The sequence below is a fragment of the Podarcis muralis genome, chromosome 5 (genome assembly GCF_964188315.1).
Source record: "Podarcis muralis chromosome 5, rPodMur119.hap1.1, whole genome shotgun sequence".
NCBI classification, from domain to species: domain Eukaryota; kingdom Metazoa; phylum Chordata; class Lepidosauria; order Squamata; family Lacertidae; genus Podarcis; species Podarcis muralis.
Window position 1 is genome coordinate 5,782,731 of NC_135659.1, and position 18,515 is coordinate 5,801,245.

The following is an 18,515-nucleotide window of genomic DNA, read 5'->3' on the forward strand; positions in this document are numbered from 1 at the left end:
TTTGATTTGAACATGTTGTGCTCTGGGCTGGACATGAGAAGCACCATTTCTTCCTTTGTAGCTACAGCAAAGTCGTTCCTAGAAACTGGGAAGGGAATCTGAAAGGCAAAATATATCAAGCCAACTGTTTGGTCTATATTGCCAAAAATACAAACTGTCCAGTGGTTTGGTTGTAAAAGCAAGAGCTGTTTGGATCCATGTGGGCTGCTCTTCAAGCTCCAGAAAGAGTGCACATTTTCTGTTACAAACTGTTCTGCTACACCGAAGCTAAGCACCCTATATAGCAATGACTGGTGTCAGGAAAAAGCTGCCACACACAATTAAAGTTCTAGAAGTTGCTTTGCAAGAACTGCACAGGTGCAACTAGAATTACCCATGTGCACAACGCAACCACGTGGACAGGCACAGATTGCACAGATCAAACATCAATTTGGAGTTTTAAAGGATTGAATTTAGAGTAGGTTTTCGTGGGTAAGATCATAGCTTTAAATCTCAAACCATGCCTGGAAAGAGTGGAGAAAAGGTAAGTGCGGCTGAACCCAGAGTGATGGCTTAGACAGCAGTGAAGTTGCCCCCCACCAATGTGTTTTCCCACCTGCTCTTTCCCCACCTAGCTGTTCACATCAGCACGGCTTCATTAGTGTCAGATCCATCTCTCTTAGTGTTTAAACCAGGGTGCGTTGAGGGGACTGAGATGTCTTTACCCTATGCAAAGGTGTTCACACCTTGGCTAGAGATGAATCAGGAATGGCTTAAGGACTCTAGTTGGTATGAAGTTGGTTTGAGAAATGACAAAAGATACACACACATTTTGATAAAGCCATGTGAGCACGGATTAGAAACCCAGCTCAGGAAATGCAGTGAGAGCACAGCAAGCAGCAGTGTGAATGCAAGCCAGAGTCATTTTGCTGCCTCCTGGAATAGAATCTGAGCATTATAAAATGGCTCTAATCTTAGCATTCAAACCCAGGATCATCACAGTCCTTCAAACGGATGGGAATGTGGGAAGTCTTACTCTAGCACCACTGTGCAACTCTTTGGTTTAACATCTTTATTTTTAAAAGTATGAAAAAGTGTGAAGTATTTCATTCTTAAAGGTTGCTTGGATGGTTGACCATGGTGTAAGGTCTCTGTGAGTCATATTAGCCCCGTTTGGGCATTCTGCCTGCATGTAAAAGCAAGATGAGATCAGGAATGAGTGCATTAACCTTCAAACACGCCCACCTGCTGTCCTCTTTGGCCTCTCCAGCATGGAAGGGAGCCTCCTGTACTTATGGCGGTTCCCTGCACAATTTAGACCCTTGGCCTTCCCTTACACCAAACCACCCAGAGAATCTCCCCAGTATGGAAGCTCCCCACTTCAGAACTTTGCTCTCCAACCTGTGGAGTGTGACAGTCATGACGCCAGCGGAGTGGTGGAGGAGCTTCCTACACTTGTCTCACCTCTCCTTGCTCACATGTTGCTTCTGCATGCAAGTAGAATGCCTGGAGGGGGCTACTGCCAAACTCTGAAAGGGTTCATAATATAGACGGGTGCTGGCAAGTGTTTGAAATCAAATGCAGAAAATGCTTCTGCTATGAAATAAGGTGAAGGAGCAATCTTTGGTGTAAATTTTTGAATAATAATAATAATAATAATAATAATAATAATAATTTATTTATACCCCGCCCATCTGGCTGGGCTTCCCCAGCCACTCTGGGCGGCTTCCAAACAAAACATTAAAATACAGTAATCCATCAAACATTAAAAGCTTCCCTATTAAATGATTGACTGGTGGATTGACTGAGTTGGAGACAGACAGAACTGATCACTGGAAAGGTCCCCTGATCAGGCTCCAGGAGGTGCTTTGACACGACTACCATTGATTTCATATGGCCAGACTTTTGTTCCGTGTTAACTGGGGAGAGCAGGGCGTGCTGCCTGGACTTTATGCCCTTGTGCATCAAAATGCTTTGAGTTGGTTTGCCTCGAAGAAATGGCTCCTAGAGATTTATAGAAATCTTGTCAGGATCACTGCCGTGACTAAAAGTCCTTATTCCTTTCACAGATATTGATGGCCCAACTGATCTGGTAACCAACCAAGTAACAGAAGACACAGCTACCATTTCTTGGAATGGGGCCCAGGCTCCAATAGATAGATATGTGGTGAGCTACACCTCAGCTGATGGTGACACCAAAGAGATCTTTGTGGGGAAGGACAAGAAAACCACTACCCTGGTGGGTTTACATCCAGGCATGGAGTATACCATCTATATATGGGCTGTGAAGGGAACCCAACAGAGCAGGAAGGCAAGCATAACAGCTGAAACAGGTAACTCTGAGATGTGACATTATGAAGTTTTGTGCTGTGTAGCTTTCTGCCTGTATTTTGTTTCTTATTTTCATACAGTATGCAGCCCTTGTTAAATGCTATAAAATTTTAGGATCGGTTCATGGGGGAGGATGAGCACTTACATTGTAAGTCATTGATGGAAGGAGTTGAGAGTTTTTCTCATTGTGAAGACAAGCTTCTGAACTTAGGTTTAAAAGCATGCCAAATGGAGATTCATTGCCAAGCTCAGGCCAACAGAAGGAACTACTGCCAGACCATTGAGGAATTTTTTGACTACCCTAGGCCAGAAAGGGTCATATATGATACTACCTGATCTCTGTGAATGCTTCCAGTTCAGCTGTGCTAACTGATCTGAGCTAGAAGGAGAGTGTTCCTGCCTTTTCCTTGATGGACAAGCATTCTGTTAAGTAATTTAGTTGCATTAGTAAAGGTAAAGGGACCCCTGACCATTAGGTCCAGTCGTGGCTGACTCTGGGGTTGCGGCGCTCTATTGGCCGAGGGAGCCGGTGTACAGCTTCCGGGTCATGTGGCCAGCATGACTAAACCGCTTCTGGTGAACCAGAGCAGCGCATGGAAACGCCGTTTACTTTCCCGCCGGAGCGTTACCTATTTATCTACTTGCACTTTGACGTGCTTTCGAACTGCTAGGTTGGCAGGAGCAGGGACCGAGCAACGGGAGTTCACCCCGTCACGGGGATTCGAACCGCCGACCTTCTGATCGGCAAGTCCTAGGCTCTGTGGTGTAACCCACAGCGCCACCCGCGTCCCAAGCACCACCCGCGTTGCATTATCAATGTCTAATTCCACCTTCCCAGATTCTGCCCTGCTCCCTCACATTAGTTAATTCAAATTCTTACGCATCAAGATGCACGTATGCATGACATTTTACTTCTGAGTAAAAAATCTACTTGCCAGTCTAGCCATGGCAAAGTCCCACAGATCAATATAACAAATGACTTACAGTTGCAAAGCAAAGTCTCAAGAAGGTTATAACTGATATAGAAAGAAAACAATAATAATACCTCCATTTTGGTTCACAGAGATAGATGGCCCTACAAACCTGAAAACAGACCAAGCAACAGAGAACACAGCCACTATCTCTTGGAATAAGGCATTGGCTCCTATAGACCGATACATACTTAGCTACACCTCTGCTGATGGAGACACCAGAGAGATCACAGTTGGGAAGGATAAGACCAGCACCACCTTGACTGGACTGAAGCCAGGCATGGAGTATGTCATCTACATCTGGGCTATGAAGGGGAGCCAGCAGAGCAAGAGGACAATCACAAAGACACTGACAGGTAACTTAAGTGAGGAGCAGTGGAGAGAGGTGATGGGATTGTTGGTTTTTAATGATGTGGTTAAAGAACTGAAAGGCGAATTCCCTGGATGCCTAGATCCAGGTTTGGGGCAAGTACTCTTTGGTGAGAGAGGCTTGGCAGAGATTTAAAACAGCAAAACATGCAGCAAAGTAAAGTATGGAAATGTTGGTGTTCGACCTTTAAGATCTCCCCTTCTAAACCCCTTCCAAAGTCCCCCCCTTCCCTTAGCAAAGAGACCACACATTTGGCAAGTTAAAAATAGTTTACTTACAAACTCTTCAAAGGTTAGATTCATGTGCTTTTCCATAAAGCAGCAAGAAAAGATGGGCAGTAGAACTTAGTTTCAAAAATGGTAAGAGTTTCTAAATTATCTGTATAGAAACACAAATATGGCTTGCTAAAGCCATCCAGCTTAGACATCCTTACTGGTCAAGTTCACATGGTGGAGGATGAGAGAACAGAGTTTGGTAACCCTTATTCCCAAGGTGAGGGGATGTGATCCAGCTAAGCCTGGCAGGGCAGCTTACTCTATGGTCTTAACCCCTCCGTGCATTAACTAGAGTTAAGCATTAACAAGGCTGTCAAATCTCTATTGGCTCCAGAGCTTCTTTGGGTGATGCAGACAATAATATTTATTTCAGTAATCTGTTCCTCAGCCCTATAATGCAATGCCCAGGAGTATTATCCTCTCTTCATTAAAAAATAATAATGCAGGGCTGTTTCTAAAAGAGGTTTTTGAAATTACAGCTGGTCTAGAATGTAGTGGTCAGTTTGTTAAGTGGACTTGCTACTCTGGGCATTGCACAGCTGTGTTTGGATATCTGCACTGGTTTCTGTGTTGGTTTCAGGGCCCAACTCATTTTTAAAGCCATAAAACAGAATCATAGAGGGTTTTTTATTTTAAAAAAGCAACAGTGATACAAGCAAGATTAAACCACATTTCTAACACCATATATGCTTTGACCCTTAGCATTGCTAAGGCTTAGCAGTTATGCAGCACTGAAAAAATTCTGCTCTCAGTGATGCTTCTGGCTCTGTGCTACATCGCCCCATAGGGCAATATGGGTATCTGCTCTTTGGACTTCTCCCAACACTATAATGGAATACTAATGGAATATTCATTATACAAATAGCAGTATTATGGACATAGTGAGATACTACAAAATTTGGAGAAGCAGTACTGCACAATACTAATGGCAAGCCTACTGACATACCTTGTCCTAGGAAGGTGAATTTGAGGCCCTGCAGCTCCCTCTGTTGTCCACATGTGAAGAAGCTTGCACTGGACATTTTTTCAGCCTGTTCCTCTGCCAGTTTCCCTCTCCTGCAGCCAATATTGCCTGCTCAGAGTCTTCATATTACAGCATAATTTATTTTTTAAACTGCCAAATTCATGCATACCTAGCTGGACTTTCTTATTAGACAACACTAACTTTGCTGGGACGTGTGTGTGTGCACGACTGGGAACCTGACTTCTCGAAGGGACAGTAAGGTAAAGGTAAAGGACCGCTGGAGGGTTGTCAAAGGCAATTATGGGGTGCTGTGCTGATCTCGCTTTTCAGGCGGAGGGAGCCGGTGTTTGTCCACAGACAGCTTTCCAGGTCATGTGGCCAGCAGGACTAAACCACTTCTTAAGCTGGAACATCCCCTATATGTATCAGATTTGGCTAATGTGTGACCTGGCCAGGTGATCCCTGCTGGTTGGGACTGATGCAGGGCACCATGTTGGCTAGACCCACAGTCAGCTTACAAACAAGCTTAATCATGTATAGAGTGGTACATCGGGTTACATACGCTTCAGGTTACATATGCTTCAGGTTACAGACTCTGCTAACCCAGAAATATTACCCCGGGTTAAGAACTTTGCTTCAGGATGAGAACAGAAATCGTGTGGCAGCGGCGTGGCAGTGGCGGGAGGCCCCATTAGCTAAAGTGGTGCTTCAGGTTAAGAACAGTTTCAGGTTAAGAACGGACCTGTGGAACCAATTAAGTATGTAACCAGAGGTACCACTGTACTCAGATCTGAGCCCCATTGAGTTCAGTGTGATTTACCTCCAGGTAAGTGTTCATGGGAGAATGAACTGAATGTATTCTCACCCTGCTCCTGGCTGACGTGTTCATTTATCCCACATCACCTCTGGTAAACAGGTTTTGTGGATTCTTATATTGTTTCAAAAAACCGCAAAACTTGTTTGACCAAATGCAACTGTGGGATCCCATGGGGTAATCAAAGTCTCTATCAAACTACTCTTAAAAACTAAGAGGAGCTTTATTATGCTCATGAAAATAAGTTTTGTTTTAGTGGGATTGAATTTGGATGGTGATGTTTACAGATACTCTGTAATTTTTTGTAGCTGTATGGCTATGGAGATCTGATAGTTGTGACAACGCTATGTTGTCACTATCAACTCTATGTTGTGTGTTTGCCTTGAAATAGCACAGCCTGCTCTTACGGCTGCAGTTCAAGAATCAACTAAACAGGAGGTTGGCAAAGCATTGATTTATGTGTCCTGGCATTTTTAAATTTTATTTTATAGTAGCCTATGGGCTGAGCTTGCTCAGCTACCAGCCAGAAACATGGATTGGTCTGGCATGTGTGCTGCTGTTTGTCTGCCAGTTTGCCAGCCATAATGAGAGTTCCAGACATGTGGAAGGGCAGCCAGAGAACACACAACCACAGGCGGCTTTGTGCGCAGAGCTAACTTCATAATATTGGCGCTTCAGCACAAGATAAGAGGCTGCCTGCCCTCATGGAAGGCCTTCCGGCCTCTTCAACTGCCGCAAATCTTTTCTGAAACTGATTTATGTAAGCAAGTTCTTAGATAACGAGTCTGACAAAAATAAAACCTACCCATTCTTTCTCACACAGATCTGAAGTACTCATTACTGTATAAGACGCCCCCATATATGACTCCCCCTAATTTTTGGGACTCAAAATTAAGAAAATGCAGTATGCACTATCCATGTATAAGACGACTCCTTATTTTAAACTTCAGAAATTTAGGAGAAAATATAGTCTTAAACATGGAAAAATATGGTATACTACCCGTTTTTTAAATGATCTTGTGAGATTTTTTTCCTACTTAAGCCAGGTTGAAACAGGTTCCCATGTTATACTGATTTATTACCCAGCGTAGGGGCCAAAGTAGTTACTTATTATATGAATTTGGTACCCTGCTGTTCAGTTAAAACTTTCAGAGCAGCTTGAGAGCAGTAAAGTAAATAAAATCAGCAAACATGTTATAAAAATAGCAGAGGACTCAAACAAAAATTAAAATTCAGTTGTAATTGAAAGAAAAAGAAACTCTTGAAAAGCCTGGATAAATTAAAATGATTTTATCTGGTCATCAATCTCATTTTTTTTGGGGGGGGGGGAGGGCATTATGCATTACCCAAAAAGAATAACTGCATCACCTCAAAATGATAAAAGCGGGTTCATTTTTGCATTAATCTAAATACATTAATTTATAAGTATAGTTACAAATTTATAGATAATTGTTATGATTTAAATTAGGGTTTGCTACCCTTTGGGCCCCCAGATAGTCCCTTACCATTGGCACTACTGGCTGGGGCTGATGGCAGCTGAAACACTGCCATCTCTCTCCATAGCAGGGGAGTCTGTGCCCAGGTCACCTCTGTGCTTGCTCAGCTCCCCAGGGCAGCTTCAAGGCCCCTGCTAGCCTTTTCCATGTTTCCTACCTCTGAACTTGACTTGGAGTGGGCACAGCCTTTCAGTCAGAAAAGGCAGGCATCCCTAGGGAGGGCATTCTGGAACTGGTGGCCACCACAGAGAAGGCCAAGGGGAAGTCAATTTCCTTGTTACCCAAAAGCCATCTTGCTGAGCTTCAGCAGAGGAGCTATAGTGCACAAGAACCGCTTTACTATTTCCCCTCTGATTACTTTTCTGCCCAAATTTCTTTCCCCAAGCTTCTGTTCAATGAATGGGAGAAGAGACATGGCTATGGCCTCTTCCCCCTCTCCACTTAAGACTACAGCCTCTTGCATGAGGGGGGGAGAACCTTAGTTAAGTATATTTATTTACTTGATTTTTTGGGGGGCAGACACCCCCTGCTCCCCCTGTCTATTCCCATGGCCTCTTGCAGCTGATTTTCATGGGGGGGGGGGGAAGCTGTGAGACTGCCAGGTAAAATCTAACGTGGCTCTAAATAATTTCTGAAACCACATTCACAACTCTAGTTCCATCCTGACATTTGTTTCTAAATAACGTGTTATAAGAATTTTAAGGTCTTAGATATATAATAAATGTTCATCAATGTGCCAGGCAGGCACGTACATGAGTGTGTGAACCGCGTGTCTGGAGCAGCGCAGGGGGATAGTCCTGAAACCATTTTGACTCCCAAGCTGACCAAGTGTTTCTCTGCAAGGAGGGAGGAGGTGAAAAAAACCTTCCCATTGTCTCAGGAATTAGGTAACTGCCATCTCAAAGGAATGGCCAGACTACCAGAAAAGGCAATCAGATAAAGCATTATCAGATAACTTGGCAGATAGGAAAAACAACAACATTCAAATTTCTGTTGTAGACCGCCTTTTCTGTGATGTAGGTATGATGTTTGTGGGGGGTGGTCTTGGGCTACACTCCTTCTGTGATGTATGTATGGAGGGGTGGTCTGGAGCTCCAGGGCAGGGAATTTCAACATGGATATATAAGGCCTTGCGCGCCATTGTTCGAGGTCCTCCTCCTCTTTCTTACTTGTGGGGGAGCACCCTGTTGCAACAGTTGAATAAAGATCAGGCTTACTAGCTGCTTTGCTTCTCAATATTCTCTGATTGGTGTCTGTTATTTTCTCCTACTGATAGAGAACCTACAAAAGGTCTCTATATGGGCTCTTGGGTACCCCATAAGGGAGAAGGAGCAGTTTTTTTTTTAACTTATATCAAATGTAAACACTTTGTGATAGCTTGATGGCCCTGAATGTTTCTAATGGCCTGGTTCACTACTTTGAGGCACCAAATATGCAGCACCCCCAAGCTCCTTGGGCTGGAGGCTGAATAAAGCAGGATTGCAATTTGCATCTTGGTGGAAATAAGATGTATGCTAACCCAGAGACAGAGCTGGAGAAACTGCTACTGTCTTTCGCAAAGCAGGATTGGGGGAGGGGGGAGGGGGTGCATGGGACTGATGTTGCTTTAGACTGTTTTGCAAAATATTTTAATACTCCTAACAGGAAAATAAAGGCTGACCTTGGAATTTCTAACCACTCAGGGAATTGGGGGGGGGGGGATGGTTCTTCCAGTAGTTTGTTCAATTCCTTTTAGGAATACGGGGAGGTCAAATCTCTTTCTTTCTACACAGGTTATTGTAATGAATAAACCATATAGCTCCTTCACCCACTTTGTCTTTTGCTTAGAAATTGACCCTCCCAGGAATGTCCGTGTGTCAGATGTAACACAGTCCAGTGGATTGGTCACTTGGACACCACCTGATGCTCAGATCAGTGGCTATCTTCTCACCTATCGGGAACCAGATGGTACTATCAAGGTAAGTCTGTAAATTGCTATGTGAGCAAATGTAAGATTAGCTAAGCCAACAGTTCAAAAACGCACAAGCTTTTCACCCATGAACCCAGATTTGATATAGGGATTTGCTACATATGCTTTGCATTTACGGTAATGTTTTTAAGTTATATTAAAAGTTGGCACAGGTGGCATAACTGTAAAGCAACACTGAATCATCACGAAGATTTGGCATGTAGCCAGTATATAGTCAGGGCCCCCCTTTTGCCTCACTTTAGTTCTGAAAATGTCCAGCCCACACAGAAAATGGTTTATGATATACAATTATAATAAGGCATTAAAACCACATAAAAGCAAATTATAGAATAGAAACAGCAGTTATAAAAGCAATCTTGAAATGCAGCCTAGAGATAAAACAGTATTTTTAACAGCCTTTAAAAAAAAACAGAAAAAGAACAGTTGATTTCAGAGATTAAAAGTGAAGCTTTTAATTTGACTTGTCCCATCCTTGTGTTTTGGGAATATAAATACAGCCTATTCCCTTCAAATACTGGAACTTATTCTATGAATGCTATGAACTATGAACCTCAACTATTATTCACTGAGTACTGTGTGCATCTGACTTGCTCCTCTAGAAAGGGCAGTCTGTGGTTCTTTGGATCCTGTGGGATCAATTCCAATCAGCCCCAGCTAGCATGCCTGATGGTCAGGGACGATGGAAGCTGCAATCCAGCAACACCTGGAGGGCCACACGTTCCACTGTGACCTTCCTCTAGAGAAACTGCATTTTTCACTTCCCCATGGGTCACAACCATCCTTGGGTAGCCAATCATCTCTCTCCCTGCCTCTTACAGGGATTGGAGGGGAAGTTCAAGAAGGGCTGGAGCCAAATTGTCAATGAAATGTAATTTTTGCCTCTCTTTTGTGTGTCAGGAAGTGCGGTTAGGTCCTAATGAGGAAAGGTTTGTCCTAGAAGGCCTTACTCGAGGAACCAAATACACCATACATATCATGGCCTTTAAGGGAGACCGCTGGAGTCGAAAAACAACCACCACCTTTTCTACAGGTAGGCTTTGGGAACTGCAGTAAAATTTCCTTGACCTGTTGTTCAAGATGGTGCTTGCCCTCAAAAGGGGTCCCGTGGCACTGCCAGCTGAATCTGTGTTGATCTTCTGAGGATTTTTTGTATTATGAAGGCTTGGGAAGAGGCCAGGAGTTCACGGAGTAGGTCATTCTGGTCTCAGGGTTTGGATCTGAAATTTCAGGATTTTAGCCGCCTTCCCGGGGTCTCCAGGGGAGGAAGTAATTTGCACCACACCGAATCTTAGTAGGAAAATATGTGACTGAAAACCATAATCACAAATCATACACATTCATTTTTATAACCAAGTATTTGATGATGTCATCAGGAGCAGAATGGAACGCAAATTGAGCTCAGATTAAACTTAATATACTTTTGTTTGCCAAACCCAGTACTGAATTGAGCTGAGGGAATGTGCCCATCACCATCTAACGTGTATTTTTGCTTTGAGAGGGTGAACTCCTGTTTCTGGTACTCTGAGAAGCATTATGGGTGTATTTAAAAGAGTCCTAAGATCAATGTCTTAATAGCCTATTTTGAAGACATTCTAAATTTGATGATTTTGCACGTCAGATTTGAATAGTAATAGTGGAATAAGTTTTAACAGGTGAAGAACTGGCGGCACTTTCAGATCTTACGTAGTAAATATGCCAGAATTTCAAAGTACCACATGCATGTTGTCCAGTTTTTAATTTTCCATAATGTAGATGTGACTGCTGAGCCCCTAAACTGGAAAGTAGACTCAGTTATGAGATTGATCATTAAGACACCAGTTAGGTGAGCAAGAAGGACTTTTGTTTTAGCTTATACCTGAGATATTTTGTGGCAAAACAAATTCAAGGATGCTAACCATCTGTGAAGCCTCAACAGAGAGTGAAATGGGAGAATCTTATCATCAGCTCAGAGATGACCAGAAAGTAGAACCCTATTTTAATTCAGATGTTTACATCATTATTAAATAAGTTTAAAAGGTGAGGCTCTGGTATAAAACCTTGTTTGATGCTACTAGATTTGGGAATGCAGTGGAAGAAGAGTTCAGTGTGATGAAATCTTACATTCAGACTGGTGTTTGAATATAACATCCTTACACAAAATGGCGAGAGGTTTGGGCATTTGATAATTTGTTGAACAACCAATGTGTGCTGATGGAGCCAAAGGCAACCTTAAAGTTGACAAAAGCTACAAACAAATCCATTTTTTAAAATGTTGGCATACTTAAGAATTAAGTGGGCAAGCACAAAACAGTTGTCTAATAACAATATCCAGCTTTAAAGCTGGATTGTTTAGAAAACCCCTTCTTTGAACTTAAACAGGAGAATTTTCCATGTAGATTTATGAAATCTACATTTCTGCAATGATTTCATGCCCTTTATTGCAGCTTGTAAAACAGTGATTGAATTTCCCCCCAAACCTCAGGCTTTTATATACATTATTTACACAATGAGTCCTGGCTGATTGGCTGATTCTGCTTCCCTCCTGGAGCCTGATTGGTCTTCTCCTGCAGGCCAATCAGTTGTTGCATTCTACGATCCTACCAACCCAATAGGCTGATTAACTTCCTCCTGGAGCTTGATTGGTCTTCTCCTGCAAGCCAATCAGTTGTTGCATTCTAGGATCCTACTTGCCTATAGCTCTAGGATCCAAGCTTAGTACATAACAATTTACTATAATATCTATCCATTTATCTGGTCTTTGTGAGTTCATGACTCAAGTGAGATTTGAAGTGGGAGCTCACAAGTCATGCTGGGTTATCTGCTACACTGCCTCAACTCAGAAAGATATATGGACAAAGCCATCAGGGTCACAGACCTACTATTTATTTGAAAGGAACAATTGGATTCTCCGTCCTTCATTTGCTCCCTGATAAGCATATATGTAATCTGAAAAACTGACAGTGGGAAAAACAGTAAGAGAGAAGGAAAGACAAGGGTTTGGAGAGATGGCTATAAGCAAACACAGCTAGACATAAATGCTGTGCAATCCTATGCATGTCTTTTCAGAAGTAAATCCTATTGCATTCCATGGGACTTGCTCCCAGGTAAGTGCTGGAAGTGACAGAGTGCTGATCAATTTGCACTGCAGGCTGATGTAACTGCATGAGAAAGAGCAGACAGAGAGAGGAACCTCCAGACTTCCTAGGCTGTCCTCCTTTTGTTGACCTTCCTTCAGACTGATAATCTTAGGGTTGGTGGTTTCCCTTCCTGCTCACCTTCCTTCTCCTTCATGCCTCCCTGATGACTTTGAGCTCTCCCTCTTGAGGTGCAAAAGCAAGCACCGCTTCTTGCATCTCCATTGCAGGTAGCTAGAATTAGAGATATTTCCTGTCGAGCCTGCATTTCTGGTAACAAATATTAGCTTGCTTCTTTTCCTAAACTCAGTGTGTCTCAGTGTGATTGTATGCAGGGTAAAGTGTGCTCCTCTAGCAGGGATTCTATATCCAGTTCAGTTTCTGCTCCAAACAAATGCTAACAGTGTTCCAAACAAATGCTAACAGTAAGTATGTACAGGCTGGCAGCCTTAGCCTTGGTTTATGAAACTGCATTTGATCATGTTCATGCGTCCCTTCGGGTCTCCCTGCTCTCTGCCATTCGTGGTCTGTGTAGGATAGAGGATAGATTTATTTGGCCTAATCTTGCTCTTTCCGACACAAACTGAAATGCAGCTATCAATTGAAATGTGCAGTTCTCCAAATTTTGCAAAGCAGTTGTCAAAACAAAAAAACCGTATATAAAAAACAACAACAGGGAGAGTGCACAAAAATGCACACATTAGTGAAAATAAAATGCATTTGATTAAGCTGTGTGCAAAAATGTGTATTAGGAGGAAGGCACAGAAAATGCATGTGAACTTGCATACAAATTCCCTCTCCCCAACATTTTTGCAAACTGATGCAAAAAGGGAGCAAACTGAACTTAAGAATGGAAAACTGGAAAATCTAGAGAAACAGTTGCCCTGGCCTCCTTTATATTGCTGTGCTGTACAAATATTCTTTGTTTTTCCATCTTTCTTTTTGAACTTGCTCACTTGGCTTTCCCCCTCCTTTGCTCCTGCAGTCAGTTTGCGCTATCCCTTCCCTGCGGACTGCAGCCAGACCCAGGAAAACGGACACTCTGCCAGCGGCATGTACACCATCTACCTGAACGGTGACATCAACAGACCCCTGCAGGTGTACTGTGACATGGCCACTGATGGAGGCGGATGGATAGTGAGTTCTGTTCTTAAACAGCTCTATTTTCTTTTTTTTTTATAAATGATATTTATTACTTTTCCAACAATTTAAACACAACACTACAAAGAAAAAAAAGAACAGAACAATACAATACAATACAATACAATACAATACAATACAATACAATACAATACAATACAAAAACACTACATAACACTGACACATTAAACTAACATAACCAAACAAAAACAATTTAAAACACATCAAACAATTTCAGTATCTTATCTTTCATTCACTTATTTCCACGACCTCCTCACACCTCCCTTTTTGTATCCCACTTCTATTAGTTGTTTCAGCAATTCCTTTCCATCTTCCTCTGTTTTCTATCCTATAATTATCTTAACACATTCTAACCTTATTTTTCCTTTAATATTCTATTAATCTATTTATACTTAATTCCTTATAACCTTTCTACTGAAGCCATATCACTTCATTCCAACATTCTTCTAGCATTCATTAATTTTACAATGTTTCGGTAAATAGTCTTTAAACTTTTTCCAGTCTTCTTCCACCGACTCTTCCCCCTGGTCTCGGATTCTGCCAGTCATTCCCGCCAGTTCCATATAGTCCATCAACTTCATCTGCCATTCTTCCCTGGTGGGTAAATCTTGTGTCTTCCAATACTAAACAGCTCTATTTTCAATCCTTTCACAAAGCACTCAGATTTGGCCCTTTTCACCAAGGGGAATGACGCAGCATACTATCACTTGGTGGTCATATTGCAACCAACCACACCAAAAGCATACTTGCCTCTGCAGGACCTGCACCAAAATTCAGACAGTATTGTGGGGGGTGAGGTGAGTAGCAGCACGCAGGTCAAAGCACAAACCCCACAGGTTAGGTGTGCCCTGGAAAGTTAGCAGTGGTAGTCAGAAATGCAACAGTACAAGGCAGGGTCTTCATATGCTTCAAAAAGCCTACCTTGAAGTTTCCTTGTTAGGGGTGAGTGGATGTCCTGCATGGCATTCCTGTTCTTGCTCTTGGGCTGGTTCTGCCCCTTGGTTTCCTCTTTTCTGCATTATCATTTAAACAGGAGGATTTATAATTTGGGAACTGGTTTCTCCACGCTGTTTACTTCGTCTCTCTCCCCTCCCTGCCTTTACAGCTCACTGACATGCACAGGTTCATGCACACAGTGGTTAAAACTCTGCACAAAAAGGAATATTGCTGAGAGAAGGAGTTCATTTTCCTCCTGTGATTTAATCAATAACGACATGTGCTTGAGCTCATTGATAACCTGTTGAAGTGGGGGGGGGGGGAGAGAGAGGAGAACCAAAAGCTGCATAGAACTGCAAAGAAAGAAAGAAAGAAAGAAAGAAAGAAAGAAAGAAAGAGTGGATCACAAAGGCATTGGTGTTACTCCCCAAACAAAATAGAGATACAGTGGTGCCCCGCAAAAGACGAATGCCTCGCAAGACGAAAAACTCGCTAGACGAAAGGGTTTTCCGTTTTTTGAGTCGTTCCGCAAGAAGAATTTCCCTATGGGCTTGCTTCGCAAGACGAAACGTCTTGCTTGTTCTTGCGAGTTTGTTTCCTTTTTCTTAAAGCCGCTAAGCCGTTAATAGCCGCTAAGCTGCTAAGCCGCTAATAGCCGCTAAGCCGCTAAGCCGTTAATAGCCGCTAAGCCGCTAATAGCCGTGCTTCGCAAGACGAAAAAACCGCAAGATGAAGAGACTCGCGGAACGGATTAATTTCGTCTTGCGAGGCACCACTGTCTTCAGATGGGGAGAATTCTATAATTCATGGTCAAATTAAGTTGGCCTCATCAGGTTAGGTATTTCTTATTGTGCCTCTTGTCTGAGCCCTTTTATCTTCAGTTTCCATCTCTCATCCTATCCTTGGTGTTCTGTGCTCAAGGGACTAGACCTATCACTGGGCTTTTGTTTGCTTCTGCAGGTCTTTCAGAGACGGAACACAGGGCAGCTGGATTTCTTTAAGCGCTGGAGGAATTACGTTGAAGGCTTTGGAGACCCTGCTGGGGAATTTTGGCTTGGTACTGTATCTGCATTCTGTATGCGACCAGGGAAGGGTGCCACAGGTTTCGTAAAAAGTGCCGCTGCTCGTGCATATATAGTTATCTGGTCTTTCTGGCCAGTGCTATGGATAGGTGAGCTCAGTGGCTTAGGGTGGGCAGGGCGAGAGGGGCTGTGGCCCTGGGTGCAAGATTTGTTGGGGCGCAACTGCCAGCATCGCCAACTAGTTGCACTGGAGAAGATGCACAACGGAGGGAGTGGGAAGGAAAGGAACCACAAAAAGAAGGGGGGGTGGGTCTCTTTCTCAGTGCTTTCTTTCTTTGCTTGCAATTGCTGGAAGCTGCTGCTGCTGCTGCTTCTCCCCTGGGAGCTTGTGTGTGGGTCTTCAGCTCTTGGGGCGGGTGCGCTGGCAGTGCCAAGCAGCAGAAGCCTGTCTGTGCTGGAGGGCTCTTCAAGCTGCTCCCTTCGCATACAAATCAGTTGCTAGGAGCTGAGCAGGTAGAGGAGAGGAAGGGCAAACAGAGGCGGAGTGGAGAGGAGCGAGGACTCCAAGCAGGGAAAAGCAAATCACTCAAAGCAAATCCCTGGGTCTCACCCAGGTGTGCCTGGGGGGCGGTCTTCAAAGTTTTTCCACCCCGCCCTTGGCCAGCCCAGCACACACATCTGGTGCGTCCCCTGCAAGAGCTGCAGCTGAGCTGCCATTGCTACCTCTACCTTTGTCCCTGCTGCCTCCGAGCTACCCTGCCTTACCGCTCAAGTCAAGCTGGCCAACAGACTGCCCCTGCCAGCCAGCTTGCGCTTGGCTCAGGCTGGCAGAGCGGGTGCAGGGAGCAGCTCCCAGGCAGCAGGAGAGGTGAAGGCACATTGCCTCTGAAGAGCTCTCGGTACGCATTTATGTCGCAAAAACAATGGGCGGAGTTCAGCTAAGTTTACTCTGGACATACTGAAATTTATAGCTTTGTCACGAAAACTTTCTGGCTTTGTTGCCTGTGGAAATATTTCTTACTGGCCACGGACAAGTGGAACTGTGGTTGTCTGCAAACTTACTCTGGACTGTTTCTTTCAGGCCTTGAAAAGCTGCATCAGCTCACCAGTAGCGCCCCCGTTCCCTATGAACTGAGGGTGGATTTACGAACGCACAATGAGTCTGCCTACGCCGTCTACGACCTCTTCCAGGTGGGCTCCAGCAGGGAGCGATACAAGCTCTCCGTGGGGAAGTACAGAGGCACCGCTGGTAAGGAAAACGTTATTTGGCTTGCAGTATCATGTGTAGACGCTGGACACAGAAGCAGTGAGACACCCTTCACTGGGTGGAGCTAACTAGCTTGTCAGGTGTTAAAATGGCCAGAATATAAATAATTTACGTACTGACCTGGTGCTCTGCTGCTCTTCTGGGCCACAGCACTCATTGGCCACAGCCAGCACATGGTGCTGTAGTCCAAAACAGCTGGAGGGCACCAGGTTGGAGAAGGCTGGTTTAACAGTATAGTCTTATAGAAAGCAAAAAGCTTTCTTTGCAATTCTTCCCCATGAAATCACTTTATGACCTGTGTACAAAGAGAGAGATATACATGTGTGGTTTTATAGATGGAGCAAAACCATACCTGTGTGCTATATACATAAGTGGGAGTATGTGTAAAGAGACAACACTAGCACAGACAACATAAATTTTATGCCTAAATTGAGTATGACCCTGGCACTTAAGGAACCAGTAATATTTTTGCCTTACCCTTCCAACAAAAATCATTATTCCCTTTAGTAGGTGATATAGCATATTGACAGAAAAACATCTTTAACACCTTTCTCATACTCCAGTCGTGTCTGTTGACTTCATCAGTGTAACGATTTCTCAACTTCCCAAAAGCCACTCCTCTGCCAGAAGGGATACTTTTCGGTGCCTCAGTGTTAGGTGCTATGAAGAGATTTATTACTAGCTATTTATTCGCTTCATTGTTAGTTACTCCTTTAACTGTGCAGTCTTAGGTCTGTCTACTCAGAAGTATGCCCAGCTCAGAAGAACAAAAAAGGGGCTATTACAGAATCCTGCAGTAGCAAATTCCCCATAATACTTTTAATAATTTACTTCCAGTATATCTGTATAATCATGCAGGTTTACTAGCAGTGAATAAAGTCCACTGTGAGCTGACTACATTTCCAACATCCATCTATGCTGCACATTTATGCAGGAGAAGCCGATGCTGATACAAATCTTGTATAGTTGGCCATTTGTGTTCTCTCCTTTTAGCAGTAGTTGTGTAGTTGAGAAAAGTTCCCTTGCATTTCTGATTCCTCTTTCGCAGCTCTTATTTCAGGTACCCAGGTGTACTCGGGTTTTAATGAAGCCAGGATCCCCGTAGCCCTAATGCTGCCTTTCTTCCCCCAATTCAGGGGATGCCATGACTTACCACAATGGTTGGAGATTTACCACCTGGGACAGGGACAGCGACATCGCTCTCAGCAACTGCGCAATCACACATCACGGTGGCTGGTGGTATAAGAACTGCCACTTGGCCAATCTGAATGGCAAATATGGCGAAGACAAGCACAGTGAGGTGAGTACTGGGCACTCTGCCCAGCAAATGTGGGGAACCTTTGGCCCTCCAAAAGCTGCTGAACCACAGCTCCCATCATCCCTGGCCATTGGCCATGCTGGCTGGCGCTGATGGTAGTTGTGGTCAGCAACACCTGGAAGGCCACAGGTTCCCCACACCTGCTGTATGGTTCTCCTTTTATATATCAGGTATGGAATTTTTCCCCAAGTGCCTACTAAAATGCTGGCAACATGAGGCACTTCCCTGCAGTTGTCATTTAAAGTTTGGAACAGCTTTACCTGTCTCACAAATGGAATGGAAACTCTTTCTATTCTGCCATCTCTTAACTCTGAATTTATGTAAGGAGTTGTTATTCCTTGGGCTGCAATGTTTGATTTGTTTTTTCATTGGATTCATCCATTAAAACATTTTTACACATGTCTACTCAAATGTGAGCCCCACAGACACTTATTCCCAGGTACCGGTGTATATAGGATTGCAGTATTAGGTTTTCTCATACAGTTGTTAGGAAAATCTGAAAACTGAAATTCTCACAACTTAATCACGA

General features: G+C 43.6%; 1 protein-coding gene across 1 annotated transcript in view; it reads left to right on the top strand.

The window, feature by feature from the left end:
* Positions 1 to 18,515, top strand: part of TNN (tenascin N) — a 38,197-nt gene that overhangs the window by 16,925 nt on the left and 2,757 nt on the right. Inside the window, exons 6-13 of the mRNA XM_028732068.2 lie at positions 2,049 to 2,312; positions 3,374 to 3,637; positions 9,028 to 9,158; positions 10,067 to 10,199; positions 13,268 to 13,419; positions 15,340 to 15,436; positions 16,483 to 16,650; positions 17,805 to 17,968. Coding sequence (XP_028587901.2) covers positions 2,049 to 2,312; positions 3,374 to 3,637; positions 9,028 to 9,158; positions 10,067 to 10,199; positions 13,268 to 13,419; positions 15,340 to 15,436; positions 16,483 to 16,650; positions 17,805 to 17,968 — 1,373 coding nt within the window. The remainder of the gene's footprint in view (positions 1 to 2,048; positions 2,313 to 3,373; positions 3,638 to 9,027; positions 9,159 to 10,066; positions 10,200 to 13,267; positions 13,420 to 15,339; positions 15,437 to 16,482; positions 16,651 to 17,804; positions 17,969 to 18,515) is intronic.